Raw genomic sequence first — 17,854 nt, 5'->3', positions numbered from 1 at the left:
AAATTTCAAGAACTTTGAAAGTTTCTTCAAGTGCAGTCGCAAAAAACATCCAGCGCTATGATAAAACTGGCTCTCATGAGGATAGCCACAGGAAAGTAAGACCCCGAGTTACCTCTGCTGCAGAGAAGTTCATTAGAGTTACCAACCTCAGATTGAAGCCCAAATAAATGCTTCACAGAGTTCAAGTAACAGACACATCACAACATCAACTGTTCAGAGGAGACTTTGTGAATCAGGCCTTCATGGTCGCATTGGTGCAAGGAAACCACTACTAAAGCACACCAATAACAAGAGACTTGCTTGGATCAAGAAACACAAGCAGTGGACATTAGACCTGTGGAAACCTGTCCCTTGGTCCGATGAGTCCAAATTTGAGATTTTTGGTTCCAACCGCCATGTCTTTGTGAGACGCAGAATAGGTGAACTGATGATCTCCGTGTGTGGTTCCCACTGTGAAGCATGGAGGAGGAGGTGTGATGGTGCTTTGCTGGTGGTTTATTTAGAATTCAAGGTACACTTAACCAGCATGGCTACCACAACATTCTGCAGCGATACGCCATCCCATCTGGTTTGCGCTTAGAGGGACTATCATTTGTTTTTCAACAGGACAATGACCCAACACACCTCCAGGATGTGTAAGTGCTATTTGACCAAGAAGGAGAGGGATGGAGTGCTGCATCAGATGACCTGGCCTCCACAATCACCCTTCACCCTTCACAAGGTGCTTTGCTGTTGTTCTGGGATCGATTTGCACTTTTCGCACAAAATTACGTTAATCTCCAGGAGACAGAACACATCTCCTTCCTGGGCGGTATTGACGGCTGCCTGATCCCATGGTATTTAAACCTGCATACTATTGTTTGTACAGATGAACGTGGTACCTTCAGGTGTTTGGAAATTGCTCCCAAGGACGAACCAGACTTGTGGAGGTCTACACATCTTTTCTGAGGTCTTGGCTGATTTCTTTAGATTTTCTCATGATGTCAAGCAACAAGGCACTGAGTTTGAAGGTTGGCCTTGAAATATATTTATTCATTTATTTTTATTTCACCTTTATTTAACCAGGTAGGCTAGTTGAGAACAAGTTCTCATTTGCAACTGCGACCTGGCCAAGATAAAGCGTAGCAATTCGACACATACAACAACACAGAGTTACACATGGAATAAACAAAACATACAGTCAATAATACAGTAGAACAAAAGAAAATAAAAGGTCTATATACAGTGAGTGCAAATTAGGTAAGTTAAGGAAATCAATATAGCAATTAAACACTGGGATGGTAGATCGGCAGAAGATGAATGTGCAGGTAGAGATACTGGGGTGCAAAGGAGCAAAATAAATAAATAAATACCAGTATGGGGACGACGTAGGTAGATAGATGGGCTGTTTACAGATAGGCTAAGTACAGGTGCAGTGATCTGTAATCTGCTCTGACAGCTGGTGCTTAAACCTAGTGAGGGAGATGTGAGTCTCCAGCTTCAGAGATTTTTGCAATTCGTTCTAGTCATGGGCAGCAGAGAACTGGAAGGAAAGACGACCAAAGGAGGAATTGGCTTTGGGGTGACCAGTGAGATATACCTGCTGGAGCGCGTGTTACGAGTGGGTGCTGCTATGGTGACCAGTGAGCTGAGATAAGGCGGTGCTTTACCTAGCAGAGACTTGTAGATAACCTGTAGCCAGTGGGTTTGGCGACGAGTATGAAGCGAGGGCCAGCCAACGAGAGCGTACAGGTCGCAATGGTAGGTAGTGTGTGGGGCTTTGGTGATAAAACGGATGGCACTGTGATAGACTGCATCCAGTTTGTTGAGTAGAGTGTTGGAAGCTATTTTATAGATAACATCACCAAAGTCGAGGATCGGTAGGATGGTCAGTTTTACGAGGGTATGTTTGGCAGCATGAGTGAAGGATGCTTTGTTGCGATATAGGAAGCCGATTCTAGATTTAATTTTGGATTGGAGATGCTTAATGTGAGTCTGGAAGGAGAGTTTACAGCCTAACCAGACACCCAGGTATTTGTAGTTGTCCACGTATTCTAAGTCAGAGCCGTCCAGAGTAGTGATGCTGGACGGGCGAGCAGGTGCGGGCAGCAATCGATTGAAAAGCATGCATTTAGTTTTACTTGCGTTTAAGAGCAGTTGGAGGCCACGGAAGGAGAGTTGTATGGCATTGAAGCTCGTCTGGAGGTTAGTTAACACAGTGTCCAAGGAGGGGCCAGGAGTATACAGAATGGTGTCGTCTGCGTTGAGGTGGATCAGAGAATCACCAGCAGCAAGAGCAACATCATTGATGTATACAGAAAAGAGAGTCGGCCCGAGAATTGAACCCTGTGGCACACCCATAGAGACTGTCAGAGGTCCAGACAACAGGCCCTCCGATTTGACACACTGGACTCTATCAGAGAAGTAGTTGGTAAACCAGGCGAGGCAATCATTTGAGAAACCAAGGCTGTCGAGTCTGCCAATAAGAATGTTGTGATTGACAGAGTCGAAAGCTGCACAGTAATGTCTCTTATCGATGGCGGTTATGATGTCGTTTAGAACCTTGAGCGTGGCTGAGGTGCACCCCCATGACCAGCTCTGAAACCAGATTGCATAGCGGAGAAGGTATAGTGGGATTTCAAAATGGTCAGTAATCTGTTTGTTAACTTGGCTTTCGAAGACCTTAGAAAGACAGGGTAGGATAGATATAGGTCTGTAGCAGTTTGGGTCTAGAGTCACCCCCTTTGAAGAGGGGGATGACCGTGGCAGCCTTCCAATCTTTGGGAATCTCAGACGATATGAAAGAGAGATTGAACAGGCTAGTAATAGGGGTTGCAACAATTTCATCAGATCATTTTAGAAAGAGAGGGTCCAGATTGTCTAGCCCGGCTGATTTGTAGGGGTCTAGATTTTGCAGCTCTTTCAGAACATCTGCTATCTGGATTTGGATAAAGGAGAAATGGTGGGGGCTTTGGCGGGTTGCTGTGAAGGGTGCCGGGCAGTTGACTGGGGTAGGGGTAGCCATGTGGAAAGCATGGCCAGCTGTAGAGAAATGCTTATTGAAATTCTCAATTATAGTGTATTTATCGGTGGTGACAATATTTCCTAGCCTCAGAGCAGTGGGCAGCTGGGAGGAGGTGCTCTTATTCTCCATGGACTTTACAGTGTCCCAGAACTTTTTGGAGTTAGTACTACAGGATGCAAATTTCTGTTTGAAAAAGCTTGCCTTAGCTTTTCTAACAGTCTGTGTATATTTGTTCCTAACTTCCCTGAAAAGTTGCATATCACGGGGGATATTCGATGCTAATGCAGAACGCCACAGGATGTTTTTGTGCTGGTCAAGGGCAGACAGGTCTGGCAGACAGGTCTCACCAAGGACTATATCTATTCCTAGTTCTACATTTTTTGAGAGGGGCATGCTTATTTAAGATGGTGAGGAAGGCACTTTTAAAGAATAGCCAGGCACCATCTACTGACGGGATGAGGTCAATGTCATTCCAGGATACCCCGGCCAGGTCGATTAGCAAGGCCTGCTCGCAGAAGTGTTTCAGGGAGCATTTGACAGTGATGAGGGGTGGTCGTTTGGTCGCAGACCCATTACGGATGCAGGCAATGAGGCAGTGATCGCTGAGATATTGATTGAAAACAGCAGAGGTGTATTTGGAGGGCGAATTAGTTAGGATGACATCTATGAGGGTGCCCGTGTTTACTGATTTGGGGTTGTACCTGGTAGGTTCATTGATAATTTGTGTGAGATTGAGGGCATCAAGCTTAGTTTGTAGGATGGCCGGGGTGTTAAGCATGTCCCAGTTTAGGTCACCTAGTAGCACAAGCTCAGAAGATAGATGGGGGGCAAACAGTTCACATATAGTATCGAGGGCACAGCTGGGGGCAGAGGGAGGTCTATAGCAAGCGGCAACAGTGAGAGACTTGTTTCTGGAAAGGTGCATTTTTAGAAGAAGTGTTTGGGTACAGACTTAGCCAGCAGAGTTCTGTATTACTTTCTATCTTTGCAGTAGATTGCAACACTGCCCCCTTTGGCAGTTCTATCTTGGCGGAAAACGTTATTAGTTAGCAATGGAGATTTCAGGGTTTTTGGTGGTTTTCCTAAGCCAGGATTCAGACACGGCTAAGACATCTGGGTTGGCAGAGTGTGCTAAAGCAGTGAGTAAAACAAACTTAGGGAGTAGGCTTCTAATGTTAACATGAAACCAAGGCTTTTACGTTTACAGAAGTCAACAAATGAGAGTACCTGGGGGGTGAGAGTGGAGCTTGGCACTGCAGGACCTGGATTAACCTCCACATCACCAGAGGAACAGAGGAGAAGTAGGATAAGGGTACGGCTAAAGACTTTACGAACTGGGCGTCTAGCACGTTCAGAACAGAGAGTAAAAGGAGCAGGTTTCTGGGCACGATAGCATAGATTCAAGGCATAGTGTACAGACAAAGGGAAGGTAGGATGTGAGCACATTGGAGGTAAACCTAGGCATTGAGTAATGAAGAGAGAGATATAGTCTCTAGAGATGTTTAAACAAGGTGATGTCATCGCATATGTAGGAGGTGGTACACAGGTACACCTCCAATTTACTCAAATGATGTCAATTAGCTTATCAGAAGCTTCTAAATCCATGACATCATTTTCTGGAATTTTCCAAGCTGTTTAAAGGCACAGTCAACTTAGTGTATGTACACTTCTGACCCACTGGAATGGTGATACAGTGAATTATAAGTGAAATAATCTGTCTGTAAACAATTGTTGGAAAAAAATGTAAATTAAAAAATTACTTGTGTCATGCACAAAGTAGATGTCCTAACCGACTTGCCAAAACTATAGTTTGTTAACAAGAAATTTGTGGAGTGGTTGAAAAACAAGTTTTAATGACTCCAACCTAAGTGTATGTAAACTTCAAATGTACACACATACCATTTACCACATATAAGATTAATATTTTTACAATTTAACTGGTTGTCTTAATTGAAAGGGAAAAACAAAAACCTGCAGACATTCTGCCCACGGTGGAATGAGTTTGACACCCATGCTGTAGGCCTATCACATTCCATGTACACTGTGCAGATTTAGGGTGTGTTCATAAATTCAATCTGGAGTGCCAGAGTGCGCTCTGGGCGTTCGTAAATTCCGAGTGTTGTCAGGTTGTCCGTTCGTAAATTCATCAGTTATTCTGCATGTCTGGCACACTCAGACGAGAGTCCTCTGAAACTGTAGAAGATAGCCAAAGGGAATTTACAAACGCACCCTTAATGTTGCGTAAATTAGTGACCATGGAGGAGGGTAAACAAACGCAGAAAGGGGTTGTTGGACGAATGGCTGCGACAAATGAAAGCGCAAGAATCTGTCGATATATATATTATATTACCTCGAAAAGGTGTCGATACCAGATTACTCAAAAGACGATTATCAATATGAGGAAGTTCTGGCCTATGAAGAAAGGAGCATGGCAGAGGGGGATGAGGATTTGGAGGCTGCGATAAGAGCATTGCGCGATGCCTCAGAGGAAACGGGGTCCGTGTTACAGAGCAGAGGCTCAGCTAGCAACCCATCTCCCACATTCCAGAAGTGGTGGATAATTTTATCCGCAACTTCCTTGTCAAAATGGGCATGGAGCAACGAAATGGAGCAAAGGGGGTTGTTGAATACCGTGGCGTTTGTGCCTGACGCATATACGCACAACAAATGTATAGACAATGAGCCGAAGAATATGCAAAGTGAGCGGGACAGCTTAAGTCTGGCAGCTTTCAAAGCTGGTGAAACACTGGTCAAGCTTCAGAAAGAGAGGGATTTCCATCACCTGCAGAATTAGTGTCTTGTCCAAGAGAAGAACAGGCTTGTTTAATACATCAAACAACTGAAGAAGCACTGTGGTTCATATGAGCATGCACTGAAGCAGCTGAGTGATAGGTACCAAGTGGGGCTGAAACAGAAAATGCTCATCAGTTTAGAGGGACAGAACATGTGGCCAACAGCCTGGAAGCCACCCTGCGTAATACACACTGGTCTTCCCCCAGAACAGGAGAAATACCAGAGTCTGGGGAAAGAGTCCGACTACAGTATGATGGATTTGCCCTCTATGACCATGACAAAGACCCAACCAAAAACACAGCTCAGTTTCCTGTCAGCAACTCTGTGAACCCCTACTTAGGCCAAATAAAAGCTCTGCCATCACAGGGCACGAAAGCATCTGAATTCCGCCTCACCAACTCACTGAAGGTCCATACCCTGCCAATAAGCTGCCTTGCCCTGCACCCCCGCAAGTTTATTGTAGCCTCCTCCAGTGACGACCAGCTCTGGAGGTTGTGGGGTCTGTCGGGGAGATGAACATGACTGGAGAGGGTCATAGTGATTGGCTCTTTGGCTGCAGCTTTCACCCAAATGGTGGAATCCTGGGCCACCACCAGTGGAGACACAACAGTAAGGATCTGGGATTTCTTCTAAGGCCACTGCATCCTGACTCTGGATGGCCACACCAATGCCACGTGGTGCTGCTCCTTCCACTCATGTGGTGACTTTGTTGCCTACTGCTCAAAGGACAACACCACAAAGGTGTGGGACCTGCAAAGCTGCTGATAAAACCCTGTCTTTTTGGGAAGCCAGGATTGGACTGTGTGCACAGACCTTTTATCGCCACCAGCATTCCTGCAACCATGCCACCTTTAATGCACTCGGCGACACTGTTGCCTCCTATGAATCATACGGTGTGGTCAAACTATGGGATATGAGGAAAGTAGCAGTCATGATAACCATGGAAACTGGGCCACATCCTAGCAACCAAGTGGCCTTCCACCCATCAGGCTGGACACTGGCTATCACAAGGAAGGATTGTTCAGTTAAGCTGGTGGAGCTGGCATCAACTCAGGTGTCCAGTTTATTGTCCATAGTGTAATCTTTGATCACAAGGGGGAGTACTAATTATCAGCAGGGTCAGATTCTCACCTGGTCATGAAATTAATAAATGCTTAAAATTCTTTCTTGCTGATTATGAATGTCAAAAAGCCTTCTTATTGCTGACATGTGTTTTTTTTACATGTGCTATATTGTTTGATTATCTTATTTGTGAAGAACATTTACCACTTTTCCAGAATAAAATACAGTTTAAAAAAAATAGATTACTCATTTATTTCTGAATTGAGGCATGCATAAATAAATAAGCTTTTAACAACATTTTATATTAATAAACCTTATTTGTCTACATGATGCACATTAGCAAACACTAAAATAACACATCCTAGATCTGAATGAATGAAATTTTCTTATTAAATACTTTTTCTTTACATAGTTGAATGTGCTGACAACAAAATCACACAAAAATTATCAATGGAAATCAAATTTATCAACCCATGGAGGTCTGGATTTGGAGTCACACACAAAATCAAAGTGGAAAACCACACTACAGGCTGATCCAACTTTGATGTAATGTCCTTAAAACAAGTCAAAATTAGGCTCAGTAGTGTGTGTGGCCTCCACGTGCCTGTATGACCTCCCTACAATGCCTGGGCATGCTCCTGATGAGGTGGCGGATGGTCTCCTGAGGGATCTCCTCCCAGACCCGCCAACTCCTGGACAGTCTGTGGTGCAACTGGTGCAATTGGTGGATGGAGCGAGAGATGATGTCCCAAATGTGCTCAATTGGATTCAGGTCTGGGGAACGGGTGGGCCAGTCCATAGCATCAATGCCTTCCTCTTGCAGGAACTGCTGACACTCTCCAGCCACATGAGGTCTAGCATTGTCTTGCAATAGGAGGAACCCAGGGCCAGCCACACCAGCATATGATCTCACAAGGGGTCTGAGGATCTCATCTCGGTACCTAATGGCAGTCAGGCTACCTCTGGCGAGCACATGGAGGGCTGTGCGGCCCCCCAAAGAAATGCCACCCCACACCATGACTGACCCACCGCCAAACCGGTCATACTGGAGGATGTTGCAGGCAGCAGAACGTTCTCCATGGCATCTCCAGACTGTCACGTCTGCCACATGTGATCAGTGTGAACCTGCTTTCATCTGTGAAGAGCACAGGGCGCCTGTGGCGAATTTGCCAATCTTGGTGTTCTCTGGCAAATGCCAAACGTCCTGCACGGTGTTGGGCTGTAAGCACAACCCCCACCTATGGACGTCAGGCCCTCATACCACCCTCATGGAGTCTGTTTCTGACCGTTTGAGCAGACACATGCACATTTGTGGCCTGCTGGAGGTCATTTAGCAGGGCTCTGGCAGTGCTCCTCCTTGCACAAAGGCGGAGGTAGCGGTCCTGCTGCTGGGTTGTTGCCCTCCTACGGCCTCCTCCACGTCTCCTGATGTACTGGCCTGTCTCCTGGTAGCGCCTGCATGCTCTGGACACTACGCTGACAGACACAGCAAACCTTCTTGCCACATCTTGATGTGCCATCCTGGATCAGCTGCACTACCTGAGCCACTTGTGTGGGTTGTAGACTCCGTCTCATGCTACCACTAGAGTGAAAGCACCGCCAACATTCAAAAGTGACCAAAACATCAGCCAGGAAGCATAGGAACTGAGAAGTGGTCTGTGGTCCCCACCTGCAAAATCACTCCTTTATTGGGGGTGTCTTGCTAAATGCCTATAATTTCCACCTGTTGTCTATTCCATTTGCACAACAGCATGTGAAATTTATTGTCAATCAGTGTTGCTTCCTCATTGGACAGTTTGATTTCACAGAAGTGTGATTGACTTGTAGTTACATTGTGTTGTTTAAGTGTTCCCTTTATTTTTTTGAATAGTGTATATCACTAATGGACTTCAAACAACTAGCCTAGCAGTGGGCCAAAAAAGAAAACGAGTAATTTATCTAGAATGGCCGGGAGAGGCGCTATGATTGTAGAGGCCACTTTGAGTTGAGGGCGGGAGTCGAGAGCGGAAGTGGGAAGAAGCACACGACAACATCAACAAAACAAAACAAAAGGTGCACACGAGATACAATTAGATTTTTTTTTAAAGGTTCACCGTGGTTAAAGCTTGGTATCAACCCAGATTAACGTTGTTTACATATGATTGCGTGCATTATTTTTTAAATGATCATGTTCTGCATCGCACATTAGCTAATTGCTAGCTAGCCAGCCAGTATTGCTAACGTTATTTAACGTTTATTTGGACTGTTAACTTGGCAACACTGCGTAAACAACAATGGAAAGCCTGTACAAGCGTAAAGTGTTCGCAACGTTGCGAAAAAATAAAGCTGAAGCGTCGAAGAAAAGGGCACAAATCGGTTTGCCGTCGTCTATCCTTGATGACAGTGACGAGGAGTCCTGCGCGAGCACGACCAGCATCAGCGCTTCAGAGAGTGACTATCAGAATTCGGACAGTGGGAGCGAAAGTACACCTGCCAGTGGGGAACAGAGCCCTGCCAGCGATGGTAGCAGCTCCAGCGAAGGTAGGTCCCGTCCTCGTCGGAAGCGCGTCCTCGCAGACAGCTCCAGCGACTCTGACAGCGACGTAGGAACCAAGCCTAAAAGGAAAGTCGTTCCCAAAAAACGCGTAAAACAACAAAGCCACGATTCCGATTCGGAGGACGAGAGTGCTGCAGAAAAGGACAAAAAAGTTGCCGAAGCTAAACAGACCGCAGCTAAACGAAAGCAACGCCAGTCTAAACTCCTGGCATTATCCAAGAAGATGAAGTCCCGCGTTCCTAAACGCAGGGGCACGTTGGAGGTATCTTACCACCATATCATGTAAACGAGCATGACATAAGTGTTGATCCTTTGGGCAGAATCATTGTTGCATATACCCACAATAATCTGTCCATATATGGACTGAGGAAACATTCTTTGTTGTTGAACATTGTTTTACAACCCATGTATTGCTGTGGTTCTCTTGTAAATATCCAGGATTCAAGTGATGAAGACAAGGGTAAAGTAGCTGAAGATGTTAGTGGTGATAATGATGAAGAAGAGGATACCCCCGAACTATTGCTGGGCAGCAGTGAAGAAGAGGCAGCGGATCACAGCGACAGTCTGAAGGACTTCATAGTTGAGGATAAGACAGGGGACAAGAATGAGGAGGTGTCAGATGAAATGGCTGTTTCTCTTCCACGCCAGTGTGAGTCAGCTGACACACTTTATCATGGGTCAATATTCACAGGTAAAAGCACACTGTGTTGTATGATTCCTTTGCTTCTTTCCTCCTTTTGCTAGTCATCACCGGGTCTCAGCTCAATCACTTTCAAGTGGTCCTCAAAGCCCTTATGATCAACGTCCTGGATGAAACCTTTCTCAAGTCTCTTTATGGTAAGTGTTTTTAAACAATAGCGGTCTCAAAAACCATCACCAATCAACTGCATGATCCAAGTGTAGGGAATCTATTTGGTTGATAACTGTGAGCAGGCGGTGATCGGACAAAGCGATATGCTCAGGAGATGAAGGCGTCACTGTTCCACTTTGATGAGCGGACAATCCTCCCTCGCCTGGAGAACCTGAAACAGCGGAGCCGCTGGACCGACCGGTACAAGGTGAAGAACCATTTCACAGAGAACTTAGACAGAAGTTTGTGTGTAGTCATTCAACGTTGGCTGCATATTCACTGATCTCATCTGTATACAGCTATTCTTGTACTTTGGCCAAGTCGTCCATTCTTATATTATGTTCAAAAACAGTATATGCAAACTGGTATGTGTTTTTGTGTGTCCACGTGCAGGAGCGTGTGGAGTGTTACCCCAAGGTCCGGCTTTTGAAGTTAGGATTGCATCAGAGTGTTTGTGAGGCATGCAAGCTCCAGAGACCATGCAGTTTCAGTGTGCGTCTCTCAGGGCAACTGTACAACCTCAACAGCCTCGAAGAGGACCAATTCATGCCCGATGACACACAGGTACTACACCTGAGAAGAAATCAACACTGTCTTTGTTTTATCCATCTCGGTCCCTAGAAAAAAGCATACAGTACATGTGACATTGGCTTCCCATAAAATCCCACTAACAAAAAGTACATCATCAAATCAAATAATTCTGTATGGGACCATGCACCAATTTATCCTTTTGTGAAATGTCAGGTTTGCTGTGTGTTTTCAATGACAGGACACCTTGCATGTGTCTTTCCTAAATGGCAGGCTTTCAGTGTGGGCTCCGTTTGTGCCAGCCGAACAGAGGTGTATCATGCTCTGAAACACTTCAAGTACCACTTGTTTCAACACTGCCGGACAGTGATGGAGGAGGAGGAGAAGAATGGAGAGGAGCCAGTGAAGGAAACAGTGAAAAGGGTTTTCACCAAACTGGAGGAGAGGGGCTGGATCTCAGAGGTATGTACCCCACTTGCCCTCCATAAAATAACAGTACCCCTCATTGAATTTACCATCCACATCTGTTTGTTTCAGAAAACCTTCTGATTTGTTCCCCCACGCTGTCATTTTGTGGAATAGAAATCAATACTCTCGGATTTTCCTCACTGACACTCCCTCACCACTTCACTCCCACATCTCTCTTTCAGCAATATGAGAAGTTCCAGGACCATCTCAATGATGCAGACTACTTCCAGGAGGAGAAGCTAGACTGAAGGATTACGACAGACAGGATAAAGGATCCATATCTACATCCTCTTATAGGCATCCATTTAACAGTTTTATGGTTTATTCTGCACATTGTTAGGGAAGAAGTATTTGATTAATATATATATATATATACTGTTTATTTGACTTCAATTCAATGTTAACGTTTAAGATTAGTGAGAAGCTTTTAAAAACCATTTCCTCCTTTTGTTACCATTTAAGAAGACATCTATTACTTCTGTATTATATCAACCATTTTATATCATGCTCATAACTCTTACATTTAGTGCAGACGTATGTTATATACTGTATCTGCAAAGTTAGAGATGATGCAGAATACTCTGGTACTGCTGTAAATCAAAGAAATGTTACTCCTGAGTTCTTTAAACTATCCTGGTTACGTTCCCTACTTAGTTGAAGCAGTGTTGTCCATCCAATAGTTAAGATAATGCCAAATGGAGTTTGCAACGACAGATGACCTCAAATGACATGAGTAATGTTCTATATTGTGGATTACACTATCTAGTGTAGAAAGATGGTACGACTCTTCTGAGTTTTGCTTCATTTCTATTAAAAAGCTTGTGTGATGCTTCATAAAAGAAATAATAAAAACTCCATTAAACAATATCTTGTCCATCAGCATATAATTGCAGTATGAAATATGATTGTCTTTAAAGACATGCAAGAAGCCAACCAAAAGTATACAAAAAATACAAATGAAACCACATACATGACAAATGTAACATAGTTAGGAGACATCCTTTTTCAATTCTACTGCATCTGCTGTCTTGACCTCTGAATGCTCGGCTATGAAAAGCCAACTGACATTGATTCCTGAGGTACTGACCGTGCCCCCTCCACAACCACTGTGATTATTATTTGACCCAGTTGGTCATTTATGAAGAACAATCTGGCTTTAATGGCCATGTACTCATAATCTCCACACGGCACAGCCAGAAGAGGACTGGCCACCCCTCAGAGCCTGGTTCCTCTAGGTTTCTTCCTAGGTTCCTGCCTTTCTAAGGAGTTTTTCCTAGCCACCGTGCTTCTGCATTGCTTACTGTTTGGGGTTTTAGGCTGGCCTACACACAATACCCCATAATGTCAAAGTGCAATTTTGTACAATTTGTACAAATGAATTAAAAGTGAAAAGCTGAAATGTCTTCGGTCAATAAGTATTCAAATCCTTTGTTATGGCAAGCCTAAATAAGTTCAGGAGTAAAAATGGGCTTAACAAGTCACATAATAATTTGCATGGACTCACTATGTGTGCAATAATAATGTTTAACATGATTTTTGAATGACTACCTCATCTCTGTACCCCACACACACAATTATCTGTAAGGTCCCTCAGTCGAGCAGTGAATTTCAAACACAGATTCAACCACAAAGACCCTGGTTTTCCAATGCCTCGCAAAGAAGGGCACCTATTGGTAGGATGGGTACAATTTTCAAAAGCAGACATTGAAAACAGTGGTGGTCAGTGCCATTTAAGATGAGGGAGAACAATTTATTTTTTCATGAGCATGGCCTTGGTTCTATTACAGCATATTGGATGACCGTCATTCATATTTAATTCACCCAGTTTAATGTAACAGCGATAGGTTTAGGCTACTACATGATACTCTAATTTTCCCTATACCCATCATGAGGTTGCTAAAACCTAGCCTAGGAATGACAGTTTACAATGTAGGTGCGCACAGGTCGAGATATTTTTTTTTGAGGTGACAATACCACCCTGCACACTCTTGCCTGCAATCTAGCTGATTTAGTGTGTAATCATTTGTCCAACAGTTGCAAACGAGAGTTTCTATTGGACTCATTCAGGTATGTTTTATCCTCGTTGTGTTCCGTTTGCTTGCGTTTAAGATTGTTTTTCTCAACATAATCGGCGGAATGAATACACCCCTGATCACGCGCAAACGCAGTTCACTTTCATAGCAGCCCGTTGTATTCCTTCTCTCATCTATGTGCTCTCCTCCTCTCATGTTGTCCCTTCGTATATGGACTTCAATGCACAACACATCAGCTGTATGTGACCATCAGCTGTATTTGACCAAAAACCTTTCCAAGCTAAACTGCTACACACAGCCTACATCATTGTCACCCTATATAAGTAACGTCATAGTCAGCATAGCTAATAGAACTAAGGTGTTAGTAAACCCGCTACAATCATGCAGTAACATTACAGTGTACAGTCAGTAAGCAGTTACACCGGTGGCAAAACATTTGTAAAACCAAAAGCTTACCTTGACTTGGAAGAGTTCCAGTGTTGATGGAAAGTCATAGCCAGCAAGCTGACGTAACATCCCTCTGTTTGAGCAGCGTGTTTCAGTAGGCTAAACTAGCTAAGTAAGTGAAACTGAAAGTTTAAAAAATAATGAAATCTCTCTCTATTTCGCTCTTGCTTCTCCTTCATTTTGGAATAAATTTGTTAAACTGTTCAACTACTGTGTTTCTCTCTCTTTGAGTCAACTACTCACCACATTTCATGTACTGCAGTGCTAGCTGTAGCTTATGCTCTCAGTACTAAATACATTTTCTGATTCTTTGATTGGGTGGACAACATGACAGTACATCCTGCAAGAGCTCTGGTAGGTTGGAGGGCGTCCTCCGGAAGTTGTCATAATTACTGTGTAAGTCTATGGAAGGGGGTGAGAACCATGAGCCTCTTAGGTTTTGATTTGAAGTCAATGTACCCAGAGGAAAGCTAGCATTCCTCCAGCTACACCATGGTGCTACCCTACAGAGTGCTGTTGAGGCTACTGTAGACCTTCTTTGCAAAATAGAGTGTTAGTTAGTTGGTGACGTTATTATATTTAGTATAGGTTAGTATAGGTTAATCTAAAAAGGATAACTTTAATGTTATACCATTTTTATTTTTATGAAATTCCCTGAGGATGGTCCTCCCCTTCCTCCTCTGAGGAGCCTCCACTGATTGAATATCCTTTTGAGCAAATTACACTTTGGATGGGTATCAATACATCCAGTCACTACAAAGATACAAGCGTCCTTCCTATCTCAGTTGCCAGAGAGGAAGGAAACCGCTCAGGGATTTCACCATGAAGCCAATGTTGACTTTAAAACGGTTACAGAGTTTAATGGCTGTGACAGGAGAAAACTGAGAATGGATCAACAACATTGTAGTTACTCCACAATACTAACCTAATTGACAGATATAACACATTACGTAGTACCACTGCATATTTTCATACATAGTGGTTGCTGCATCATGTTATGGGTATACTTGCAATAATTAAGGACGGGGGAGTTTTTCGGATAAAAATTAAACGGAATGGAGCTAAGCACGGGCAAACCCCTAGACAAAAACCTGCTTCACTCTGCTTTTCACCAGACACTGGGAGATGAATTAACCTTTCAGCAGGACAATAATCGAAAACACAAGGCCAAATCTACACTGGATTTGGTTACCAAGAAGACAGTGGATGTTCCTGAGTGGCAGAGTTACAGTTTTGACTTAAATCTGCATAAAAATCTATGGCAAGACCTGAAAATGGTTGTAAAGCAATTTGACAGAGCTTGAAGAATTTTGAAAAGAATAATGGCAAATGTTGCACAATCCAGGTGTGGAAAGCTCTTAGAGATTTACCCAGAAAGACTATAATCCCTGTCAAAGGTGATTCTAACATGTATTAAGTCAGGGGGTTAAATACATATCTAATCCAATCAAAATCCAATCAAACTTCATTTGTCACATGCACCGAGTACAAGTGTAGACTTTACCGTGAAATGCTTACTTTACAAGCCCTTAACCAACAGTGCAGTTCAATAAGAAGAAAATATTTACCAAGTAGACTAAAATAAAAAGTAATAATAAAAAGTAACACAACAATACATAACAATAACGAAGCTACAGTGGGGCACAAAAGTATTTAGTCAGCCACCAATTGTGCAAGTTCTCCAACTTAAAAAGATGTGAGAGGCCTGTATTTTCATCATAGGTACACTTCAACTATGACAGACAAAATGAAGATTTTTTTTTCTCCAGAAAATCACATTGTAAGATTTGTAATGGCTGTAAGACCACTTGTGTTCTCGAGAGATAGTATGGACCAAACAAAGCTCGCTTGTGTTAGCTGCTAACGATAGTTGTGGAACATTTAATTAACATTTATTTAACTAGGCTAGTCAGTTAACAACAAATTCTTATTTACAATGACGGCCTACACCGGCCAACGCTAGGCCAATTGTGCGACGCCATGGGACTCCCAATCACGGCCGGATGTTATTAACAGTTAACTTACCTAGCTAGATAGCTAACTGCAACATTGTCGTTGACCTCTCAAAATGGGGTCAATATGTTACGTGTTTTGTATAGTAATATGCTATATGGCACTGGGTTCGAATAATTGTAAATAACAACGCTAGCAAACTACTTGAAATACGCACCATGATTACCACTAATTATCACAGTTGCAAAATTGGCCATATTGTAAAAAGGCTGCTGTCTATTCATTCAATAGCGCTGGCTGGCTAACGTTACAGTACTTCCGGTCATGGTGCCAAGGCTCTGAGTCGCTAGCTTCAACCAAAATGTCTACTATCTGTGCTACTACTAGCTTCCTGCTAGATAGCTACTTGGTTTATCTCTTAACTGTAACTATTGACTACAGCTAAAACCAAAGTACGTTGTCTAGGAAATCTAATCACAAGCAGTCGAAAGTGAAGTCAATATTAATATTACAATCAAAAGATTGTCATTGATGAACTGTGACGCAGGTAGCTATATATTCTAAAACATTCCCCTTAACGAACAGAAGGGGGTATAGCTCAGTGGTAGAGCATTTGACTGCAGATCAAGAGGTCCCCGGTTCAAATCCGGGTGCCCCCTCTTTTTTGTTTTATGGCACGTGTGAATTTGAGCCCTAGTTAAAGACATTTCTGGTCGTCCATCAATGTTTCAATACGATTGTATTTTTTTCACAACAGTACGTCGAAGTAAATAGGTCATTTAATTGCACAATCATAGTGGCTTTAGAAGAGTCCAAAAAAGAAACCAATCTATATGGCAATATCACTCAGGCCAGTGAAAACAGATGCTTCCGCATAATGGTCTTCTCAATAAAACAGTCATATTCCAGGCCCAGTAAAGTGAGCTGTGACAAGGTCTGTTTGGCTCAAACCACATTTAATATTTGATCGTCTATATGAGTGTTGGTACATCCACTAAGCAGTCCTGGTCACACAGTACTTCTTCATTGCATAGAATCTCCATCAACAAGCAAGCAGAAGTCCAAGGCACTTTCTGTATTGAAATAGCTAGTGTCTCTTCCCTTTCTTTTCAGTGTTGATCAGAGTTCATCCTTCTCCAGGCTGGGATCATCTCTTTGAGGCTCTTGCTGACAGCTATAAAGGGCACTCTGGTCGGATGGCTGGGGAACCCGCTTCATGTCTGGATGCAGTGTGGGCTGGTTGGTCTGACGCTCAGAGAACATCTGTTATGGAAAGAGACAACTTTCCTAGCTGGGTTTCTTTTTCTCACACACAGTACAGTATCAGAGTTGACACTGCAGTAAAAGTATCAAGGATAATGACAGTACCTTAATTTATCTGAACTGATTTAGCATTGGCATGCATAGCAAATAAATACAATTACCTGTAGCACACTGTAATAGTAACAGTAGAATCTGTTAGGTTGTACGAGCTGTCGTACAATCGTCTGGCCTGCTTTGCTATCGCTTGTGCTTCATCATCATTCCCCTGTAGGGAAAATAAAGAAATCCATATCTTAATCAAATATCCACAAAAACCTGGCTAGATCCTATTCATTACAACATGCATTTGCATTTCAAGTATCCCAAAATGTACATGGTAGCAAATACATATTGACACAAACACCATTGCCCACTCAAATACCATTGCCCACTCAATCTTTTGGATGAGGTCAGAGACTCCTCTTCACAGGGATGCAGTGGGTGCCTGGCTTCTTCAGGTGGGTGTAGAAGTGATTTGGTGAATTCTGCTTCAGCACCAGGCTGCTCCCCAGCATCAGCTAAGGGAACCTGTAAGGAGCCACTGTGCCCTTAACGTTCACCTGATACTTATACTGTAAATGGGAAAGGGCCGTATATTACGCCAAGGTGTGAAAGTTTAGAATTCCCTTTTATTTTATATTATTGTGGCTACCAATTTTTTATTTTGGGAACCTGCTGGCTTTGGGTGGAATGTTCAGAATGTTCCCCCACCTTGAATAAGTCAAAGAATCCAACAAGATTTGTTTTGCCCAGATCCCTCCCCCTTTTCTTGGACAAATTGACCAGGTGTAGGCACTCTTCACGACTGTCCCGGCCACAGAATAAGGCCTGTTCTGTTTTGTTGGACCAAGAGGCCAAGGAAACAGAGTAATGTGCAT

At 43.4% G+C, this 17,854-nt stretch overlaps 1 protein-coding gene, 1 non-coding gene and 1 pseudogene across 2 annotated transcripts; 2 read left to right on the top strand and 1 right to left on the bottom strand.

Moving 5' to 3' along the window:
* Positions 1-8,834: 8,834 nt before the first annotated feature.
* LOC109872988 (coiled-coil domain-containing protein 82-like) lies at positions 8,835-12,108 on the top strand. Its single transcript, XM_020464441.2, has 7 exons — positions 8,835-9,657; positions 9,834-10,044; positions 10,140-10,232; positions 10,329-10,453; positions 10,639-10,809; positions 11,047-11,235; positions 11,424-12,108. The coding sequence occupies exons 1-7, from the start codon at positions 9,133-9,135 to the stop codon at positions 11,487-11,489; spliced, it is 1,380 nt and encodes a 459-aa protein (XP_020320030.1). The 5' UTR covers positions 8,835-9,132; the 3' UTR covers positions 11,490-12,108.
* Positions 12,109-16,261: 4,153 nt separating this feature from the next.
* Positions 16,262-16,333, top strand: trnac-gca (transfer RNA cysteine (anticodon GCA)). The gene has a single exon. It is a non-coding gene; the product is annotated as a tRNA-Cys (tRNA).
* Positions 16,334-16,396: 63 nt separating this feature from the next.
* On the bottom strand, positions 16,397-17,854 carry LOC109872713 (protein O-glucosyltransferase 3-like; annotated as a pseudogene).

This window comes from Oncorhynchus kisutch, linkage group LG28 (assembly GCF_002021735.2).
Source record: "Oncorhynchus kisutch isolate 150728-3 linkage group LG28, Okis_V2, whole genome shotgun sequence".
Classification (NCBI taxonomy): domain Eukaryota; kingdom Metazoa; phylum Chordata; class Actinopteri; order Salmoniformes; family Salmonidae; genus Oncorhynchus; species Oncorhynchus kisutch.
The sequence above is the reverse complement of the archived record's forward strand: the minus strand, read 5'-3'. Positions and strand labels throughout refer to the sequence as shown.

Bases quoted from the DNA above. Each gene is read 5' to 3' on its own strand.
- LOC109872988 (XM_020464441.2), top strand. From the start codon at position 9,133: ATGGAAAGCCTGTACAAGCGTAAAGTGTTCGCAACGTTGCGAAAAAAT. The intron at 9,658-9,833 runs GTATCTTACCAC...GTAAATATCCAG, and splicing joins AACGCAGGGGCACGTTGGAG to GATTCAAGTGATGAAGACAA. The intron at 10,045-10,139 runs GTGAGTCAGCTG...TCCTTTTGCTAG, and splicing joins TGTTTCTCTTCCACGCCAGT to TCATCACCGGGTCTCAGCTC.